Below are 21,739 nucleotides of genomic sequence, written 5' to 3'. Positions count from 1 at the left end.
TACATAGCTATAGACATGACTTACTTCGGATTTATATATTGATTTATTTACTAGCGGCTCGCTCCGGCCCCGCTCGGGTCTTTAACAAAAATTTCAACGATATTTGACGTTGTTTTATTTTTTTTAATAAAAGAACACTTATTGCGGCATAACTATAATATATGCTGTCGCGACACTTTTTGTAAATAATAATGTGTTCTACAAAGTCGTAGTACATTCATTTATTATATCATCAATAGCTTTCGCAGGGCACGCGATGTAAAGAATATGTTGGTAATTTTTTTACACCTTGGGTTACATTATTGTAGTTTTAGTAAGGATCCCAAATTTGTTTTCAAAAAACATTATAGTCTATGTCACTCTGGAATAGTGTAGCTTCCAAACAGTGAAAGAATTTTTCAAATCGGTTCACAAGTTTCGGAGCCTATTCAATACAAACAAACAAACAAATATTTCCTCTTTATAATATTAGTATAGATTTAAAAAAAGTACTGCCACATCACAAACATTTAACATTGAAAATAACTTTAACCATTGAATTTATGTCCTGATGCATGTGATAATAATGGCGTACATAATAGCATTGGTAATTCATCGGCTCGAAGATGGAATACGATAATAAAAATAAAAAAAATACCTAATGAAAACACACTTTGAAATTGAAATTTAACAAGTAATACAGTAATAATTGTTGAAATATAATAATATTAATACGCGAAGCAAAAACTTTGTATCCCTTTTTACGAAAATTGCGCGGACGGAGGAGTATGAAATTTCCCACACTTATAGAGAATATAGAGAAGGAGTGCAGATTTTGTAGGCAGCGGTTTGGCTCTGCCCCTGGCATTGCTGAAGTCCAAGGACGACGGTAACCACTCACTATCAGGTGGGCCGTATGCTCGTCTGCCTACAAGGGAAATAATAAAAAAAAACAATTTTTTTTGTTTTTAATTATACATATAAAATACATTAAATCAATAAAAAAACCATTACACACACACGCATGCATACTATTTGTTTATTGTCAAACTTTTCTTATTGCTTAAGCTGCTTAAAGTCTGTGATCAAATTGAGAATAGAGCCATCATATTTGTCTTTATTAGTATTTGTCTAATGTGTGGTCTTGGTGAAATCTGTTATTATAGAAGTATACTAATAGTCTTTTTTTTTATTGTTTAGATGAGTGGACGAGCTCACAGCCCACCTGGTGTTAAGTGGTTACTGGAGCCCATAGACATCCACAACGTAAATGCGTCACCCATCTTGAGATATAAGTACCTATTCTAGAAACCTCGAGGGGTTATACTACATTTCTCGAACGAGTAGTTGAGCTCATGGGGCTCTGATCTGAAGACATTGCTAACACAAGCCCTAGAAAGAGTAGTGCTTCGCAGAATCTACCACCGGATCGGAAACGCGACCCACTGAAAAGATCCGGCGAGAAACTCAGCTGACTCCCCACGGCGTTTCCTGAATGCTATGACATGTCTTTAACTTAGCGCTGCTCCTGACGTTGTTAACGTCTATGAGCAACGATAGCCACTTACGATCAGCTGGGCCGTCTGCTCGTCTGCCCACAAGGTCAACATCAAATTGAACATCTTTTTTGAAGTAGGTAGATTTTTTTTATTGTCCTTGTAGACAGACGAGCATACGGCCCGCCCAATGGTGAGCGGTTACCGTCGCCCATGGACTTCAACAATGCCAGGGGGCAGAGCCAAGCCGCTGCCTACCGTTAACTTCTAATAGATTCACAATTTATTTTTTCGTTCTGAGCTCACGAGAATCAAAACAGCTCTGCCCTTCAACATCACGTATTATAACATTGACCTTGATATTAACAACAGCTGTTTAAAAATGTCATAATAAATATATTTGTCGACATTCTCGACCAACGTGAATTTATTCGTGGAATATGAATACGTCGTATAAACCGCTAATAGCTTTATACAAAATAAACCTTTATCGTGCAAACCATAAGGTATCAAATTATCACACTTAGTTCAGTTGTTGTGTTCTTCTATCTCGTACTGAAGTGTATCAAACTAACTTCTACTGGCTATGTAGTAGTAGTTCTATTTTTTCCAACTGAAAAAGCAAAGGTGTCGTAGCCAACAGCCTATTTTTTTTATTTTTTTTTTAAATTTGTAAAAAGTTGAAAATATTAAATGAAATTGATTAATTTGGAACATTAATCAATAGGCACGAAATGAAATGAGATGAGGTGATATGGGATGAAATATAATCTCAGTAAAATTATGGTTATTTACTGAGATTTTTTCAGTGAACTTTTTGGAGGATTCCGAGAAGCTACGTCCAGTCGCTTTGTTTCATTTTCCCACATTTGTGCACTTTCACGGATACTAAACAGTTAATAAACTACCGTTATTACAGAAGAAATACTAAATAGTCAAATTAAAATAATTCACACAACTTCGCTTTTCGCGTTCCCGCCAAAAAGTCCTTGTAATGGCTAACTGATATACTACGGTATTGAAACTTCAACGCTTTCTGTTCTGGCTTACGCGTTGTTGTCTTTTTTTTTTTTATTGCTTAGATAGGTGGACGAGCTCACAGCCCACTTGCTGTTAAGTGGTTACTGGAGCCCATAGACATCTACAACGTAAATGCGCCACCCACCTCGAGATATAAGTTCTACGGTCTCAGTATAGTTACAACGGCTACCCCACCCTTCGAACCGAAACGCATTACTGCTTCACGGCGGAAATAGGCGGGGTGGTGGTACCTACCCGTGCGGACTCCCAAGAGGTCCTACCACCAGTGAAAAGAAGTCTATGGACCTCAGCATTAATGCTGATGTTTTTACACTTGTTTTATTTTTTTACACGATAGTCAATTGTAAGCTCCGAGCTTTTCTGGGAAGGAGGGACCGTTTTTGGTGCGGGACCCGGTCACAGTCCTCGCCGAACCTGTCGCGACGAAGGGCTCGGCGAGTAAATTAACCCATAGACACAGCCCACTGAGTTTCTCGCCGGATATTCTCAGTGGGTCGCGTTTCCGATCCGGTGGTAGATTCTGCGAAGCACTGCTCTTGCTAGGGCCAGTGTTAGCAACACTCCGGTTTGAGCCCCGTGAGCTCACCTACACGTCAAGGGGAAGCTGAAATAGCCTCTCAAAGCTATCAGTAAAGGTAGTGAAAAAAAAAGGTGTGGGACCTTGAGCTATTCCGCGAATATCTACCAATATTTCCATGAAACTCTACTGCCGTATTACATATACTTCACACATCGAAATAAAACAAAAAAAATCGGATACAATTTTATTAAAACAACTTATAATTTATATTGTGATATTTTATATTATAATGTTACTACAATGTGAATGTTATTTTAATTTTTATGCCTCAATTTAGGTGTTTGTTATTATTATTAATAATTATTGTTTAAGATTAAGTAACGCTAGTGACGTAGAATTGCCTATTATAATAAATAAACATTAAATCTAAGAGATTAATTTAATACAATAATACATCGTAGGCTCTTCGAATCATGTAAAGGATTCTGTAATAGGAAACAAGACAGAACTATTTATTTTATTTAAAAAAATGCATCGCAAACTTTACAATACTCAAATGTATTTAGCCAAAATCGCTTTAGTTATGAGTGACGTCATTTGGGGCTAAAATCAACTATGACAGATCATGTTCAACAATCAACCATGATTTACCTCAGATGCTTTGGACTCTTGTTTAGCTTGCCAAAAAATTTTACAATTCTTAGATTAGTGACTACGATTTAGATTATTGAATTATCTGTCCTGTTGCCCATTACAGTAATCTAATGCGGGATATAGAATTCGGACACCTTCTCCCTGTGAGCCTCAGGGCGAGTGTTCTGTGAGCTTTGAGCTCTAAAGGTAGAAAACCATACAAATAATTATAATTCTTAGCAAGCTGTATTGCATTACCAAGCTATTCCAAATAATAACTGATTATTCTAATAAGTACTGTATTTTATGATAAATTAACTTCGCAAGACACTGGTTAACTTTAGTGTTATAATGTTTATGTGTATTATTTTACGAGTGTTAAACCGTTCGGTTTTAACTGTAAACTTGATTTATGAGAGGTACGGTGTAATTATATCTAGGCTAGATAATCTTTCGAAGATCCTTACGTGTGATTGAACGTGGGCCAATATTTACATCAGTCACCGTGTCAATAGATATTTTTTGTAGTTTGATGTAGAAGATAATTTAATTGGACAATTATTAATTGAAGACAACAGTAATTATTTTAGTTTTTTTTATCAATTTGAACTAAATTTCGTTAGTTTAAGAAGGTACATCGACTTTCAGAAGAAGAAAAAAACGGTCATTCACATTATTGGACAAGGCAGTCAATGGTGACATTATAAAGAAATAAATTAGATATTATATCTTCAATTATACTATTTTGTTCATGTTTAAATGCAAACAAAGACACTTATTTCATAAAAATTGAATTAATCTAATTAAAATTACTTTTAGGGTTCGTTTGAACTCGCGATTTTTTTAGCTATTACACTATTTCCGATATTGCAAATTCATAACAGTTTTCGCGGCTTTAGTTTTCCGTAAAATTAGTTTTAATTGCATCTAGTACTGGCGAATCCCGAAGAAAATACTATAAGGATATATTTTTAAGCAGTAGCATTGTACATGAATATATTTTATTGTTAAAAATAAACAAGACTGCCATCGTCTTCCTAGTCATAAAATGAGATATTTAATATTAGAGAATAAATTATTTAATGTTTAATAAATATTTTTCAATATGTTATTCTTGCGTTTTCTTTTTGATTTTTCCCTTCCATTTCGTAAAAAGGATATCTCTTAATATAAAAAAAAAACATAAATAAAAGTTAAATAAATAAATATTTAGTTTATTTAGATATAAACAGACAATTTCAGAATACGTTTTCTTGGAGTAATTTATTTAAAATAGTTAACTCAGAATTAGTGACTTCAAAATAATGAAGAACTAGATTTTATCAACTCTAAAGCGACTTTGCTAAAAGTGAACCTGATGATTTACGTTGGCGCAAAATGATAATGGAATGTGAAATTATTAGTGTAAAAAGTAAGTTTAAAAAAAATTAGTAACACATGTTTCTGTCATAAATAGAAAACTAAACAACGAAATACTACGAGGAAAAATAATTTAAAAACGCATTTGTTTTTTAAATAAAAAAAATTAAAGTATTCTTTATCTACACTACGAAAGGTTGTAAGTTCACATAAAAACACAAAAACTTTGTGATGATAAATAATATAGTAACAAAAAAAATAATACTTACAGTCCAACACTAGCTTTACGCAACAGTAACATAAATAATAAACCGTTCGGACTAAACGACTTTTAAAATAAACTTTAGTTGTAAACACACTAGTTGTACATTTTCATCACACGACAATTTTATGAATAAGGTACAGCGTACGTGCCGGAAAACAAAATGAATTCAGTTTTCCTTTCCACTATCATATAAGCGAAGGGCCGGTTCGCATTAAACATTAATGTCTCGTTTCCACTGATGATAAACTCAGCGGTTCCGTGAGCCTTAACACCTTTCTCGGTCACGGAAATCTCACAGATTTGCGTCATCAAGGACGCATAGATTTTGTAGTCACTGATGCCCCCAAACTCAGCCGAATCCGGGCTAAAGATTCTCTCTATGCCCATATCAACGAGCAACTCAGGTAGATTCTCAATTTCGGTGCTAATTTTGAACTTAGGTAGCTTTACATTGACCAATTTGAGGCCTTCGTTCTTGTAGACATTGAACAGAGACGTCAACCTTGTCGATTCCAGTGAGTAAAATATCTCCTTGACCCACGTGTTTTTTTCGGGTAGGAATATCAGCATGGAGTACTGGCCCGCAGACAGAGGAAGCTCGAGCACGTCAGCTTTGATCAGAGGGAAATAAGTAATGTTGAAGTAGCCTATTTGATTCATCATGGCCACTTCACCGATTTTCAAGCCGTTTTTTGAATAAAAGGGCTCCATTCTCGTGTAGGCCGCGTTAAACGGGCTCTTCCAGAAGGAATCGAAGTATTTAGCGTCACTCATTAATAGCACTGTGCTTAGGAAGTCGTCGTAATAAAAGGCTTCGGATATCTTCCCGTTCGTGGCCTGCGCGATCATTTTGTTGGCTTTGATCGCCGACTTCTCTGGACTGTTGAAATCTAATAGTGCAGCTTTAACTCCGTACAACTGTTTTATGTTGCGCAGGAATTTTCGTTTCACATTCATCAGCTTGTCGATAACGATGACATTTGTTTCTTTCGTTTCGAATTTCAGATCTGTCTCGATGTCTCTCATGATCTTCCCTAGTTCGCGTTTGAAACAGTTCCTCATGTGGAACCGGGTGATGCGCCATAGTTCCTTCAGAGTCCGTCCTTTGGCCCCTTCGGAGAGCGCGATCAGCTGCAGCCAGTTGGAGAGAGGCGAAAACACGAAATTGTCATTCGTTTCCTCGGCGACTCTCTGGAGGATTCCGATCGAAAAGTCGTAAGTTGGTCGTTTTAGTAACGCTATCGTTTTGTGGTTTGTGCACGGGTACTTTAGGGCGGTTATCGCTTGGCAGAACGCGAGGAGTATAAGCAGTTTGAGTGCCATGCCTAAGCGCTACGTCGATCTGTGCGCTCGCCACAAGATACGGCGGTCGAGTGCCGGCAAGACATTGAGTCCGTGAGCTCCGGCCGATGTTCCGTCCGAGCTATTTTCAACTAAAACGCGTGTTTTAGGCAGCTTTTTTTCGCGTCTAGTTCGAGCAATCACCAGTCGGTGTTCATTAGAACTGTTTACCTCTCGGAATTATATTTTTTTTCGTGTAGGGCAATGAACTTCTGAGCCGAAATAAAAGTTTTGGAAAATCGATATTACGTCCTGTTTATAAGTAATTTGAAGGTAATATAGGTACAGATGAAGAGTGAGGAACCAGATGATTTCTATTTTATTCACTACTAGCTCACCCGGCAGACTTCGTAGTGCCTCAATCGATAAATAAAAGACCCAAAGTTTTGTATAAAATAAACTTAAACCAAATAAAAGGAATCCGTTCGACGTGAGACACATCAAAGGAAAAACAAAATTGTTATTTGTATTTAATTCCGGGCATTTTCATATTTATCTACCTTTTAAACCTTCTCTGGACTTCCACAAATAATTCAAGAACAAAATTAACCAAATCGGTCCAGCCGTTCTCGAGTTTTAGCGAGACTAACGAACAGCAATTCATTTATATATATAGGTATATAGATTCAATTGTCTGTTTTATTTGCAGTCATCCTAGATATTCAGTGCAATCGCTCAAAAACTTGAATTTCGATTTCAGAAAGACACTGACAATGTCAACAGTAGTCCCAACTGGTCATTAGTTTTTATTTAGCTTACATTCATAAAATTAAAGGTGGGTAATATAAAAAAAAATACTCGAGCAGTGTCGAGCTAAGTCGATGTAATAATTTTGCTTGCAAATAATATTCGCAACGATGACATGCCTAATGTTATTTTTTCGCGTATCTTGCTATTAGTTAGGCTTGTAAAAACGTTACACAGTTACTTTTATGGTTCGTGGGGATCTATGTAGGATGACTGCCCATCTACATAGACGTAATAACTTGTCCTGACTGACTGATTCACCAGAACACTGTCTAGGTCGCTAGGGGCACAACATCAAGTCCTTACAGATCCACTCGATCCACTGACACTCTCATTAGACTGCACTAGGAGCAGGCCTAAGGACCTTTATATTTGAAGTCGTCGTGGCCTAAGATATAAGACGTCCTGTGCATTCATGTTGAGCGATGCACCGGTGTTCGAATCTCAGGCGGGTACCAATTTTTCTAATGAATTACGTACTAAACAAATGTTCACGATTGACTTCCACGGTGAGGGAATAACATCGTGTAATAAAAATCAAATCCGCATAATTATAATTTGCGTAATTACTGGTGGTAGGACCTCTTGTGAGTCCGCGCGGGTATGTACCACCGCCCTACCTATTTTTGCCGTGAAGCAGTAATGCATTTCGGTTTGAAGGGTGGGCAGCTGTTGTAACTATACTGAGACCTTAGAACTTATATCCCAAGGTGGGTGGCGCATTTACGTTGCGATGTCTATGGGCTCCAGTAACCACTTAACACCAGGTGGTATGTGAGCTCGTCCACCCATCTAAGCAATAAAAAAAAATGGAACTTACCTGAAAACCCGACAGAACAATCACGGGCGCACGTATGTTATTGTACGGCATTATTTTATCTCCAGTTTTATTGCGTCGCATCTTCCGGTCTTTTACGGCTGCATGAAGGACTAATCCATCCACCAGGGAAGGTTACTGAGTAATCGCTTTTCAGATGTTTGTATGATTCTGCCTTTTAATAGGGTTTTTAGTATCGACCTTTATTAAGATTTTTTTAGTACGACCCTGGTAACCTCACTCGTGAAGCTTAACCCCTATATCGGCCTGCTGAGTTATTTCTTGGATCTTCTTATCAGGTCGTGGTGCCGATCCGGTCCCCTTTAGAGGCGCTCGGGCAGCAGCTAGAAATTCCCACCCCTCCTGGCTGAGCTCATGCTCCCTCACCTATCCTGGGAAAAGGCCTTCGGATTACCCGTAATGCTTTTTGCAGTAATGCAGGCAGTTGATGTCTTTGAAGCACTACACTAAGGAAGGATCTATTGAAATTGAAGGATCTATTGATTTTTACTGGTGGTAGGACCTCTTGTGAGTCCGCACAAATAGGTACCACAGCCCTGCCTGTTTCTGCCGTGAAGCAGTAATGCGTTTCGGTTTGAAGGGTGGGGCAGCCGTTGTAACTATACTGAGACCTTAGAACTTATATATATTTTTTATTATTATTGCTAAATGGGTAGACGAGCTCACCGCCCACCTGGTGTTAAGTGGTTACTGGAGCCCATAGACATCTACGACGTAAATGCGCCACCCACCTTGAGATATAAGTTCTAAGGTCTCAAGTATAGTTACAACGACTGCCCAACCCTTCAAACCGAAACGCATTACTGCTTCACGGCAGAAATATCTCAAGGTGGGTGGCGTATTTACGTTGTAGATGTCTATGGGCTCCAGTAACCACTTAACACCAGGTGGGCTGTGAGCTCGTACACCCATCTAAGCAATAAAAAAAATAAACATTTCAACCCCAAGAGGGTAAAATAAAGGATGAACGACCATGTGGAAGTCCTTCGTTTTCAAAGTAAAAAGGTGCGAAATTCCAAATACAGTTTCTGGTTAGAAATTGATCGATATATTTACATAATAATATGTACATATCATCATATATCGGCGATTTTCAAATTTGTACGCCTTAGGGGGTGAATTAGGGGGATTGAAAGTTTAAATGTTGTTATGCGCACTAGAAGACGCAAGCGACCTATAAGGTCCTTATATACTTAGGTAGTCCTTTTCACTACTTCATCTCTTGATCAAGACATTTATTCCCCCTCCTGGCTGAACCTTTGCTCGCCCACCTGCCCTGGTAAAACTGGAAATGTCTCCGGGCCTACGGTAAATTCTCAAACATAAAAAAAACATTAATTCTTAGGTTAGATTCCTTTATCAATACACTGACTCTTACACCAGACATCTTAAAACTCGTTTGTAATAATTTTATTGTATGACTAGCTGACCCGGCAGACTTCGTAGTGCCTGAATCGATAAATAAAAGACCTAAGCTTTTGTATAAAATAAACTTAAAACAAACAAAAGGAATCCGTCCGACGGGGGACACATCAAAGGGAAAAAAATCTACCTTTTAAACCTTCTCTGGACTTCCACAAATAATTCAAGACCAAAATTAGCCAAGTCGGTCCAGCCGTTCTCGAGTTTTAGCGAGACTAACGAGCAGCAATTCATTTTTATATATATAGATAGATTTAACCACCTAGAATACGCGGTTAGGTATATTCATATAATACCGCTCTTATAAATAATTGTATAAGTTGTGATTAAACAAGTTCTCCAAAACCGTATTTGTGATTTTCAGGTCTTTCGGGTTTAGCTCATACATTCCCTTAGGCGGTGCGCGATAGTTGAAATTTTATTACGTTTTTTTTCCTACTTAAGCTGATGGCCTTGAGAAGCTATTTCAGCGTAACCCTAACAAGTAGGTGAGCTCACTGGACTCAAACCTGACGAATCAGTAACAGTTCTTTGTATCGTTTTTCTCTAAATACTCCTAATCAGTTCATGCCATTGTAATGAAACTTGGAGCACTGGTATTTGTCACTGTCGGGAAGATTCTGTCGTAACAGAATCAATAATGGGCTAAAGGTGGCGTACCAATTGATTCAAGAAATCGATGTTTGCCTTGTAACTAGCGTTATGGTCCACATAAATCAGTTACACTTGTATACCATTCAGAAAAACAAAGTTTCTGGAATCAATGGTTCCAAACTTATTTTATTTTTTGTTGTTCTTAGATTGGCACAACTGTTTTCCATTTTGGCGCGAAAGTTACATACATCTGTTATTTCAATTCAATACATTGCTGGTTTTATTTATATGCACAATCCTCGGAGTGGCACCTTCCATTTGAACCGAAATCAAAAAAACCGTGCCAAAGTCGATCAAAAGTCATGTTGATTGTTTTCTTTGACCATCGCAGTGTTTGTTGTACACTCAAAATTCTTGCCGAAAGGTCAAGCGCTAAAGAAATAATATTATCTAAGAGTTGTGCTGCATTTAAGAGAGCAAATTCGACGGAAAAGGTCAGCTTTTTACTGGTGGTAAGACCTTTTGTGAGTCCGCGCGGGTAGGTAACACCACTCTGCCTATTTCTGCCGTGAAGCCGTAATGCGTTTCGGTTTGAAGGGTGGGGCAGCCGTTGTAACTATACTTGAGATCTTAGAACTTATTCTCAAGGTGGGTGGCGCAGCTACGTTGTGGATGTCTATGGGCTCCAGTAACCACTTAACACCAGGTGGGCTGTGAGCTCTTCCACTCATCTAAGCAATAAAAAAATAGCTTTGTGGAAAGAAGGTTCTTGGATATTAAACCACAACAATGCGCTTTCGTGCAAGCTCATCGAAACATATTTTTTTACCAAAAACTCAACAATTACCATCGAGCAACCTTATTCACCAGATATGCCTCCATCCGATTTCTGTTTTAATCCTAAACTTAAATGACCACTTCGTAGCACCAATTTTAAAACGGTAGAAGACAAAGCATAATGTTATTAATTATGTTTTTTTTATTGCTTAGATGGGTGGACGAGCTCACAGCTCACCTGATGTTAAGTGGTTACTGGAGCTCATAGACATCTACAACGTAAATGCCGCCACCCACCTTAAGATATAAGTTCTAAGGTCTCAGTATAGTTACAACGGCTGCCCCACCCTACAAAACCGAAACGCATTACTGCTTCACGGCAGAAATAGGCAGGGCAGTGGTACTTACCCGTGCGGACTCACAAAAATCCTACCACCAGTAGAATGTGCGAATAATGTGATTAGACCAAAGTATTGCCGTTAGTAACAATTTTAAAAACCCTACGAAATCGCCTGCTCATTCCCTTAGAATGATAGGCACAGTCGTATTACGCAATCCGTAATACAGAGGTCGTGGGGTTATCACAAATAAATACTTTTGTGTTAGAATCATAGCATTTCTTATGTAATATAGATCGCATGAGTGGGTGAACGAACTCCCAGGCCGTCCAGTGTTAGTGGTTAACAAAACCCATAGACACGACCCACTGCGCCAGCCCACCGTCTACAGTACGTGAGTAATATTTTTACCACGAATCCATCACCCGGCGCTGCAATGACCTCCCATTTTTGTTTAATAAGCGCTTAAACCCTTTTTTCATTCCTCAAATACCTAGACGGATCCCCAAGACCCTGCCTAGATTATCTTACCACGAGGCCAACGCGTAAAATTTTCTTGAAAAAAAGAACAAAAAAACGCGATTTTCTTTTTCCACAAAATTCCTATTTCAAATTTGCGAGTTTCGATTTATTCGAGAAAAACCAATGATAAACGGCAACGCGGTTATCTTGATACGTTGTTACGCCATTATCAACTTTAAGTCAAGGCAGGATGGAAGCTAGGGATGCCGTTGAAGAACTCATACCAAATCGACATTAGGAAGATGTATTGCTTCGTTGATATTTTAAAATAAACTTCAACAATTGCTATTTCGTCAAACTAACATCCATCACAAATAATCGCGATAGATTTGACGTTCGAAGGTAATGCTTAACCGGAGCGCGATAGCGACAGTAATTCCATAATGAATTATGTTTGATAATATAATTTAACTAGCTGTACCCGTCCGCTTCGCTGGGCATTTAAAATTAACATTATTATTTCTCACCCCCACAAAGATTCTCACCATTAACGCCTCGGCAACTGGTGTAGGGAGTCCAACGCTCGTATAAATATTAGCCTATCCATTAAGTACATGTATTTTCTACATGGATACCAAGTTTCAAGTCAATCGGATGCATGATTCAGTAGTTATAACGGAACATCCGTAAAAACCACTGTAGATTTATATATCTCTATATATTAATACGTGAAGCAAAAACTTTGTATCCCTTTTTACGAAAATTGCGCGGACGGAGGAGTATGAAATTTTCCACGCTTATAGAGAATATAGAGAAGAAGTTCACAATGCTAATATTTTTTTTAAATAATGCATAAAAGATACATTAAATCGATAAAGAAAATATTACACACACTACATACCATGTATTTGACACACACACGCATGCATACTATTTATTGTCAAACTTTTGTTCTTGACGTCTGTTGTCAAATTGAGAATAGATTAAATATTGTTTGCCTTTGTTAATATTTTTTATAGTGTAGTCTTGGCGTAATTTGTGATTATAGAAGTATAAAATACAATCATAATAGTGTAGAAACTTACAATTCCAATTAATTATAGCCGAATTTCGACTACTGCGGGACCTCTAGTTAGTATAGATTCACTTGGCAATCAATATGGAAGTCGGAGGACGGATTACATTGGTGACTGACACACTTGTAACAGATCGACAGATAATTCAAAATTGCGAACGAAGAGTTCTATGTGTTTTATCTGCTTGAATATAGTATCATTCTTATCTCATTCTTGGTACAGGTGGCACGAGCCATTGACAAATCAACCAGCCATCAACGAATTGGTCGGACACTATATGGAGGACAGTTGGAGGCAGCATCCAACAAGTGGTCTACGTCGCAGAGGACCGATTTTCATGGAAATGTTTGTAGACATGTGGTCGCGATCCGCAGTAATGAGAGAACCACAAAGAAGAAGTAGAATCTTAATAACTCAGATTAGAACCAATATTCACTACCGTCATTTCCAATGTGGGTCTTACACGATAAAGGTATTGAGCGGAAATTAGTTAGCAGCATTTATTGTAATCGCATTTGCGACAGAGAATATGACCGGCCACATATATCGTCGCAGTGATAATCGGCGGGGTACAAAAGTATTTTAGTGAAGACCTCATATTGTTGCTTATTCTCATATTGTTGTTGACTTTTCTTCAATGTACAGACAAATCAAACTAATGTCTTATTATATAAAGTTTTTCTTTGAATTCATAAATTGTAATGAAACACAAACTTGGATTGTGGTATCTAGAAAATAACAAGAAAACACAGACATTATTTATGATCAATGCTAGCGTATAGTTACTATATTTTTTTCCTAATGCATAGGCAAGGTTCGCTTTGAAGACATGTTTTGATTCGGAGGTCGGAGGTTATCGCGAAGGGCCTCCTTATACATAGAACTATTAAATTTAATATTATCTAAAATTGTACTTATTCACGAATCGCAATTATTCAGAGAACAATATGACATGGCCAAGTAGTGATGTTTGTTCCGGAATTTTGTAGATGTTAGAGTCAGGGGGAAAACATTATGCAGGTTTCGATTTGAACAAAATAGACAAAAAAAACATAAGCACACACACACACACACGCGCGCGCGCGCACACGCACACGCACACACACACACGCACACACGCACACACACACACGCACACACGCACACGCACACGCACACGCACACGCACACGCACACGCACACGCACACGCACACACACACACACACACACTATCTGTATACAATATGTATATAAAATACAATACCTATGTGTCAAAACTCGACGCGTGTTTGTTTCTTAGACTACGAAATGGTTGGATCGTTTTCGACGGTTATTTCAGTAAGTTACGGTAGTTCATCCATACTACCTGGAGCCATTGAGGTCATCGACAGTGCGTTTCCAGAAGTCTTTTTTGCCATGTACCATCCGGCTATGGAATGAGCTCCCCTCCGCGGTGTTTCCCAAACGTTTCACATGTCCTTCTTCAAACGAGGCTTGTGGAGAGTATTAAGCGGTAGGCAGCGGCTTGACTCACCATCAGGTACGTGCTGGTCTGCCTACAAGGGCAATAAAAAAAAGGAAACTTTTGTATTGAAGTTTGGTAGCGATCGGGTCAGGTCAAATCACCGATTGACCCGTAAAGTGGACTGGGTTGGACTGGTTATGAAAGCGAAGGGTATTCGTGGGAAACTACTAATGCATTTTTTTCTTATTCTTTTTCAACCCATTCTTTTCGATCGCTTGCCTGTCGCATCCAGTTCTTACAAAGCTATATTGATCAGTGTGCTTAGTGCGAGCTTTTTAACTTCTCGATCGGTTAAAAGCTAACTCAAATTTGTATGGAGTTGCAAAAGCTTCCCTAGCGGCAACCGAAGGGACGCTATTCCGACTCTATACAAATTTGAGTTAACTTTTACGCGATCTTGAAGTTAAAAAGCTCGCACTAAGCACATAGGTCTCTGTCCACTACATTGGTGTTCTGCTAACGTTACGACGGTAGTGGTACGAAGGTAGTATTAGTTAAAAGAAGTCGTCGTGGCCTAAAGGATAACACGTCCGGTGCATTCGTATGTAGCGATGCACCGGTGCTCGAATATCCCAGGCGGATGCCAATTTTTTTAATGAAATACGTACTCACGATTGACGGTTGGCGAAATGTTCACGATTGTCTTCCACGGTGAACGAATAACATTGTCTAATAAAAATCAAACCCGCAAAATTATAATTGGCGTAATTACTGGTGGTAAGACCTCTTGTGAGTCCGCACGGATAGGTATGTATGTACATACCACCGCCCTGCCTAATTATGCCGTGAAGCAGTAATGCGTTTCGGTTAGAAGGGTGAGACAGCCATTGTAACTGTACTGAAACTTTAGAACTCGTATCTTAAGGTGGGTGGCGGCTTTTAAGTTGTAGATGTCTATGGACTCCAGTAACCACTTAGTACGAGGTGGGCTGTGAGCTCGTCCAACCATCTAAGCAATAAAAAATATATAAAAAAACTCAACCTAATGTTTCAAAGTGGGTGCGGCATTCATATTACGATGGCTATGGACTCTGACAAGCACTTAAAACCTGGTGTATCCATGACATAATTACATCACCCATGTATACAATTAAAAAAAAGAAAAAAACCTAAATCTATGAATAAAAATGTCGCTGGGTTTATTAAATAGTAAGAAATACCCATATATACATATTTTATTATTCTAAGAATGAAATTAGCATATACGATAATTTATTCACAACATTCAGAAATTAATTCTTTTTATTGACCAAACCGGCCGTAATTTATACATATTTAATTATTGTTCCTTAATACAAAAACAGATTGTCTAACCGAATTTTTTTTAAGCATTCTTCCTGGATCAACTGTCTACTGGTGGTAGGACCTCTTGTGAGTAGGCACGGGTAGGTACCACCGTCCCGCCTATTTCTGCCGTGAAGCAGTAATGCGTTTCGGTTTGAAGGGTGGGGCAGCCGTTGTGACTATACTGAGACCTTAGGACTATATCTCAAGGTGTGTGGCGCATTTACGTTGTAGATGTCTATGGGCCCCAGTAACTACTTAACACCAGGTGGGCTGTGAGCTCGTCCACACAACTAAGAAATAAAATAAAAATAAAAAAAATCAACCACAGATACTTTTAAGTTTGACGCCATTTTCGGCGTATGGCGACTCCATATTATGTATTTCCTTTTTAATTCTATGTTAACCTATTTAGAATGAACAATCCAAAATACCATAACGGTGTAAACAATCATTCCGTATGTCAGAACAATGTAACATCTAAACTAAAACAATTGAGTCATTAAAAGCTTTAATGTCGACAAAAAAAAAACGATTGGAGACTAATACAGTGCTGTAGCTCTGTCTGTGTTTTAATTGAATATGCAATTTCGAAAAGGACACATGTCACATATTTTGTCTAATACGTTTTTTTTTATATACATGTAGTTTTGAGGCTTACCTACACCCATTTTATAATAATTCCAGTAATTTTCAATTGCTAATTAACACTAAAATATATCTCAAAAGTTAATATTTTAAATTGTGCACTGCATTAGAAAGTAATCAGTTTTTTTTTTCATTTCCTGAACATTTTACATTTTCAGAGATGTGCCCTTTTCGAAATTGCATATTCAATTAGAATATAAATTATTTTTGTGCGTGTTATCATCAGCTTCCTGTCGCCATAAAGACCGGTTGTGCTCAGCTCGCATCCAACAGCGACCTTCCACTCCTCAACCTTGCGACTTTTTGGCGGGAACGCGAGGAGTGAAGTTGTGTGATTTGTTTTATTTTGTCTATTTAGTGTTTCTTCAGGTTTAAATGTGTAATAACGGTGGTGTGTGCACAAATGTGGGAAAGTGAAACAAAGCCGCTGGACGTAACTTCTCTGGATCCTCCAAAAAGTCCACTGAAAAAATCTCAGTAAATGACTACCATTTTACTGAGATTATATTTCATCCCATATCATCTCATCTCATTTAATTTAATTTCATTTCACTTCATATTATCATTTTTTATAAAAATAACATTATAAGACTTGACCTAAGGGTCTTAGCTACCAGGTCATAAAGTCCCTTAAAAAAAGATCAGCCTTGCTCATGGGCGATACGTATTCTGATATTTATGGGTTCCAATAACCGTCCTCGAGCCATTCACCGTCCTTGTCGAACCCGTCGCTTGCGACGAAGGGCTCGACGAGCGAATTAACCTACAGACACAGCCCACTGAGTTTCTCGCCCGATCTTCTCAGTGGGTCCCATTTCCGATCCGGTGGTAGATTCTGCGAAGTACGGCTCTGGCTAGGGTCAATGTTAGCAACACTCCGGTTTGAGCCCCGTGAGCTCACCTAAACACGTTAGGATGAAGCTGAAATAGCCTCTCAAGGCTATCAGCATAAGGAGGAAAAAAAATGGACTCATTCGCTTTTAGAGCATAGATGGATATCGTCAATTACAGTTTCTACCAGATGAGCCTTTGCCGCGTCTTCAACATTCCCACCACATTCTAACACGTGTCCACGCGATGGAATTCTCGAACTTAATCCTTATGAACGTTAAAATTTTCTAGTTAAACGAACAATATTAGCGGCCCGTATCAAAGATCTCTTTTTTTTTTTGTCATGAGGGAATCGCCGGACTTCCGCCCTCCCCGGGGATGAAGGGCGGGGCATGTCGGAGTCGAACTGACTAAAACCTCCTGTCGCTCAACAACCCACGTCCGAACCTCGCATGAGACAGAACCCATGAAAAGGCAAAGTGAAGCGTTTAGTGCGGAGCACATCTCTCCCATCACCCTCCCCCTCATCAAAGATCTCTTACAATACAATCATTTTATTACTATCGCCTGATAACCAAACCAGGATGGTCAGAACAAAAACTGTTATAAGAAATTTTCAGCGGTCTGTCCTTACAGTTATCGCTTCTAAATCTACTTTTGCGATTGAATCACACGATTTTTATTGTCGTATATCATTATTCCCGACGTTTCCGTGGCATTAGTGTACTGTGCCACCATCTGGTTTTCATAAAAGTATTTCTAGAATTTTTCCGTTTTATTTCACCCAGAACCAAACAGAAAAGGTGCATTTCAAACATATGAACTTCTGAAATCCAAAGTCTAAAACAACTCCTAGTTGTCCGTGACCACGAAATATGTAAAACATTTGAAATGTCGGAAATAATCTTAAGACCTTAAAAAGCGCCAGATAAACTGTAAAAACTAAAATGTTTGTTTGTTTTTATTGTCAACAAACAAACTACCGTTCCAGATTTTAATATAGTTTTTATTGTTATAAAGCAATTGTCTTATAAATATATGTTTTCTTTGAGGACATCGAAGTCACGACCTGTACATGTGTACATATTAATATGTGACCAAAGCGGTTTTATGACCGTCTTAGCATTTTTACTGCGGACACCCGCTAAATTATGGATAAGACTTTTCATAAATTACATTTTTGGTTAGGTCCACCATCCTGATTATTTTTGTCACGAAACATTTAAGGGCTACGTTTTGGAAGATACATTTCTTCTGCAGTAAGCCATGTTATGTCAGACTGTAGCAGCATTCTCCTTGTGATGGACTCCGGTAGACTTAGTTTTAGAAGGGCAGTTAGCTCGTTTTTTTTTTATTGCTTAGATGTGTGGACGAGCTCACAGCCCACCTAGTGGTTACTGGAGCCCATAGACATCTACAACGTAAATGCGCCACACATCTTGAGATATAAGTTCTAAAGTCTCAGTTTAGTTACAACGGCTGCCCCACCCTTCAAACCGAAACGCATTACTGCTTCACGGCAGAAATAGGCGGGGCGGTGGTACCTACCCGTGCGGACTCACAAAAGGTTCTACCACCACAATTTTTTTTTTTTTTTTTTTTTTTTTTTTTTTTTTTTTTTTTTTTTTTTTTTTTTTTTTCTTTTTATTGCTTAGATGGGTGGACGAGCTCACAGCCCACCTGATGTTAAGTGGTTACTGGAGCCCATAGACATCTACAACGTAGACGCGCCACCCACCTTGAGATACAAGTTCTAAAGTCTCAGTATAGTTACAACGGCTACCCCACCCTTCAAACCGAAACGCATTACTGCTTCACGGCAGAAATAAGCAGGGCGGTGGTACCTATCCGCGCGGACTCACAAGAGGTCCTACCACCAGTAATTACGCAAATTATAATTTTGCGGGTTTGATTTTTATTACACGATGTTATTCCTTCACCGTGGAAGTCAATCGTGAACATTTGTTGAGTACATATTTCATTAGAAAAATTGGTACCCGCCTGCGGGATTCGAACACCGTTGCATCGCTTCAACACGAATGCACCGGACGTCTTATCCTTTAGGCCACGACGACTTCTATAAATATGAATATGAATTGCTGTAAAAATCTAACTTTCAAATCATATACGAATGTTTTTTATAGCGACAAACTACTTTTCACGCAACATGCCTTTTTGTTAACAATTTGTGGATGGGTAGGATGTTTTGAATTTAAAATATGAATGAAAAGAAATAATTATATATATTTAAATTTAAATTTATTTATAAATTTATATAAAAATTTAAATATTGAATTTAAAATGTGTACACTCTCAGAGCTTACGATGACGCGTTTGTTTTTAAAGCTTAGAAATTGGGAGTTGATGATTAAGGTCTGGAAATAAATTTGTGGTAGCGCCTTATATACTTTTGGTTAGGCTTATTCAACGCAGTCACAGCCCGAATAGACGGAAAGAGGTAATAGCCGATTTACTTGTTTTATTAATGATTTCTTCTTAATCTATATATATAAATAAATAAATAAATATTTACTAACAGTCACGCCACGTTAACTGGTCCCGTGATAAGTTCGTAAAGAACTTGTGTTACAGGTACCAGATAACGGAAATAAATGTAAGATTTTTATTATACACATACATATATTTAGTATACACCCATAACGCTGGAAAAGACATTTATATTTATCATACAAATATCTTCCCTTGGCGGGATTCGAACCCGCGACCCCCTTGTGTAGTGACCATGTCACTACCCCTACACCAGACGGCCGTTTAAAAATGAATTGCTGTTATATGTAATAATATAAAAATGAATTGCTGTTATATGTATTTAGATTTAGTGTTTTTAGATATATTATATTGTAATACTCTTGAAGTAAAAATTCAATGTCGTGTGTCAAATGTAGATGTGAGGTAGACGTTCAAAGCTCGAGTCCAACCTCGTTGGCACAGATAGGACACCATAAGATTATAAAGTCTATATATAAAAAAGGAATTGCTGTTCGTTAGTCTCGCTAAAACTCGAGAACGGCTGGACCGATTTGGCTAATTTTGGTCTTGAATTATTTGTGGAAGTCCAGAGAAGGTTTAAAGGGTAAATAAAAATGAAAATGCTCGGATATAATAAAAATAACAATTTTGTTGTCCCTTTGTTGTGTCCTCCGTCGGACGGATTTCTTTTGTTTGTTTTAAGTTTATTTTATATAAAAGTTTAGGTCTTTTGATTATCGATTGAGGCACTACGAAGTCTGCCGGGTCAGCTAGTAATTATTATAAATTAAAAAGTGAGTGGGATGATTTTACAAAATAAAATTTATTACTTATCGAAACAAGATAATCTACAGTACGACCATAAACTATATCTGAGACCATGGGTTATAATTGTTTGACGGAACAAAAATACAACATTAGAAACTGACCCAATTCGATTCAAATATTTAATACTGGTGTTAGGACCTCTTGTGAGTCCGCGCGGGTAGGTACCACCGCCCTGCCTATTTCTGCCGTGAAGCAGTAATGCGTTTCGGTTTGAAGGGTGGGGCAGCCGTTGCAACTATACTGAGACCTTAGAACTTCTATCTCAAGGTGGGTGGCGCATTTACGTTGTGGATGTCTATGGGCTCCAGTAACCACTTAGCACCAGGTGGGCTGTGAGCTCGTCCACCCATCATCATTCGTAGAGGAAGCGCAAACGGGTTCGCAAATTGAGTACCGAACCCATTTGCACAGCCGCTAAGTTTGCGAATGAATGTTTGACGGCCCCTTTGAGTGGCCGGCATTAGTGACTATCGGTGACCTTGCTCGTTCACGAAACCCGCTATAGAAAGCAGAGTATTATATACCTACACTTGACACTTGACATTGGCGAAATCTAAAAAATCTAAAAGGAAACTCCATAAACCAAAGAGATAGATTCGACATCGAGTTTTGTAATTCGATTATTAATTCACGACAACGTAATCATTCGGTTTATTATTAGTGTAACTATGTGACGTCCTTCAGCGTTCTGATTTACGGCTTGACCGAATAAAATGATCGCCCCAAGAATATAATTACGTCTCGGCGAGGCCGGCTTACTGATAAACATCTGGGCAGATCAAACGCCGCGCGTTCTATGGGTTTTATTGAACAGAAAATAATGTTTATTTTGTTTTCGTACGAAAACTATTTGTTAATTAAAATAGTGCCCTCTTTAATGAACCATAAGTTCTAAGAAAATATATTCATGTACGTATTAAAGCAACTAACAGAAAACACTAAATTATAAGTTACATAAAAATATCCATGTGTCTCTATAGTTGTGTTTTATAAGTATTAAATCATTACATTGTATAGCAATTTCCATCAGGATAACACAAAAATTGATACTCCAAAACCGAACCTACCTTGTAATGCGACACCTTGTTAGTGACAGAGAGAGAGTGAGAGAGGAAGAGAACGAGAAAGAGAGAGAGAGAGAGAGAAATGCAATTAAAAATCCGCGCCAAATGAAAACAGTTGTGCCAATCTAACAACGACAAACGAAAAAGAAAAATTATAATTTGGAACCATAAACAAATCATCCATTCCGGATACTTGCTTGA

General features: G+C 38.2%; 1 protein-coding gene across 1 annotated transcript; it reads right to left on the bottom strand.

The window, feature by feature from the left end:
- Nucleotides 1–4,069: 4,069 nt before the first annotated feature.
- On the bottom strand, nucleotides 4,070–6,690 carry serpin-14 (serine protease inhibitor 14). Its single transcript, XM_028183530.2, has one exon. The coding sequence runs from the start codon at nucleotides 6,614–6,616 to the stop codon at nucleotides 5,417–5,419; it is 1,200 nt and encodes a 399-aa protein (XP_028039331.2). The 5' UTR covers nucleotides 6,617–6,690; the 3' UTR covers nucleotides 4,070–5,416.
- Nucleotides 6,691–21,739: the final 15,049 nt, after the last annotated feature.

This window comes from Bombyx mandarina, chromosome 28, assembly GCF_030267445.1.
Source record: "Bombyx mandarina strain Sakado chromosome 28, ASM3026744v2".
Taxonomy (NCBI): domain Eukaryota; kingdom Metazoa; phylum Arthropoda; class Insecta; order Lepidoptera; family Bombycidae; genus Bombyx; species Bombyx mandarina.
The sequence above is the reverse complement of the archived record's forward strand: the minus strand, read 5'-3'. Positions and strand labels throughout refer to the sequence as shown.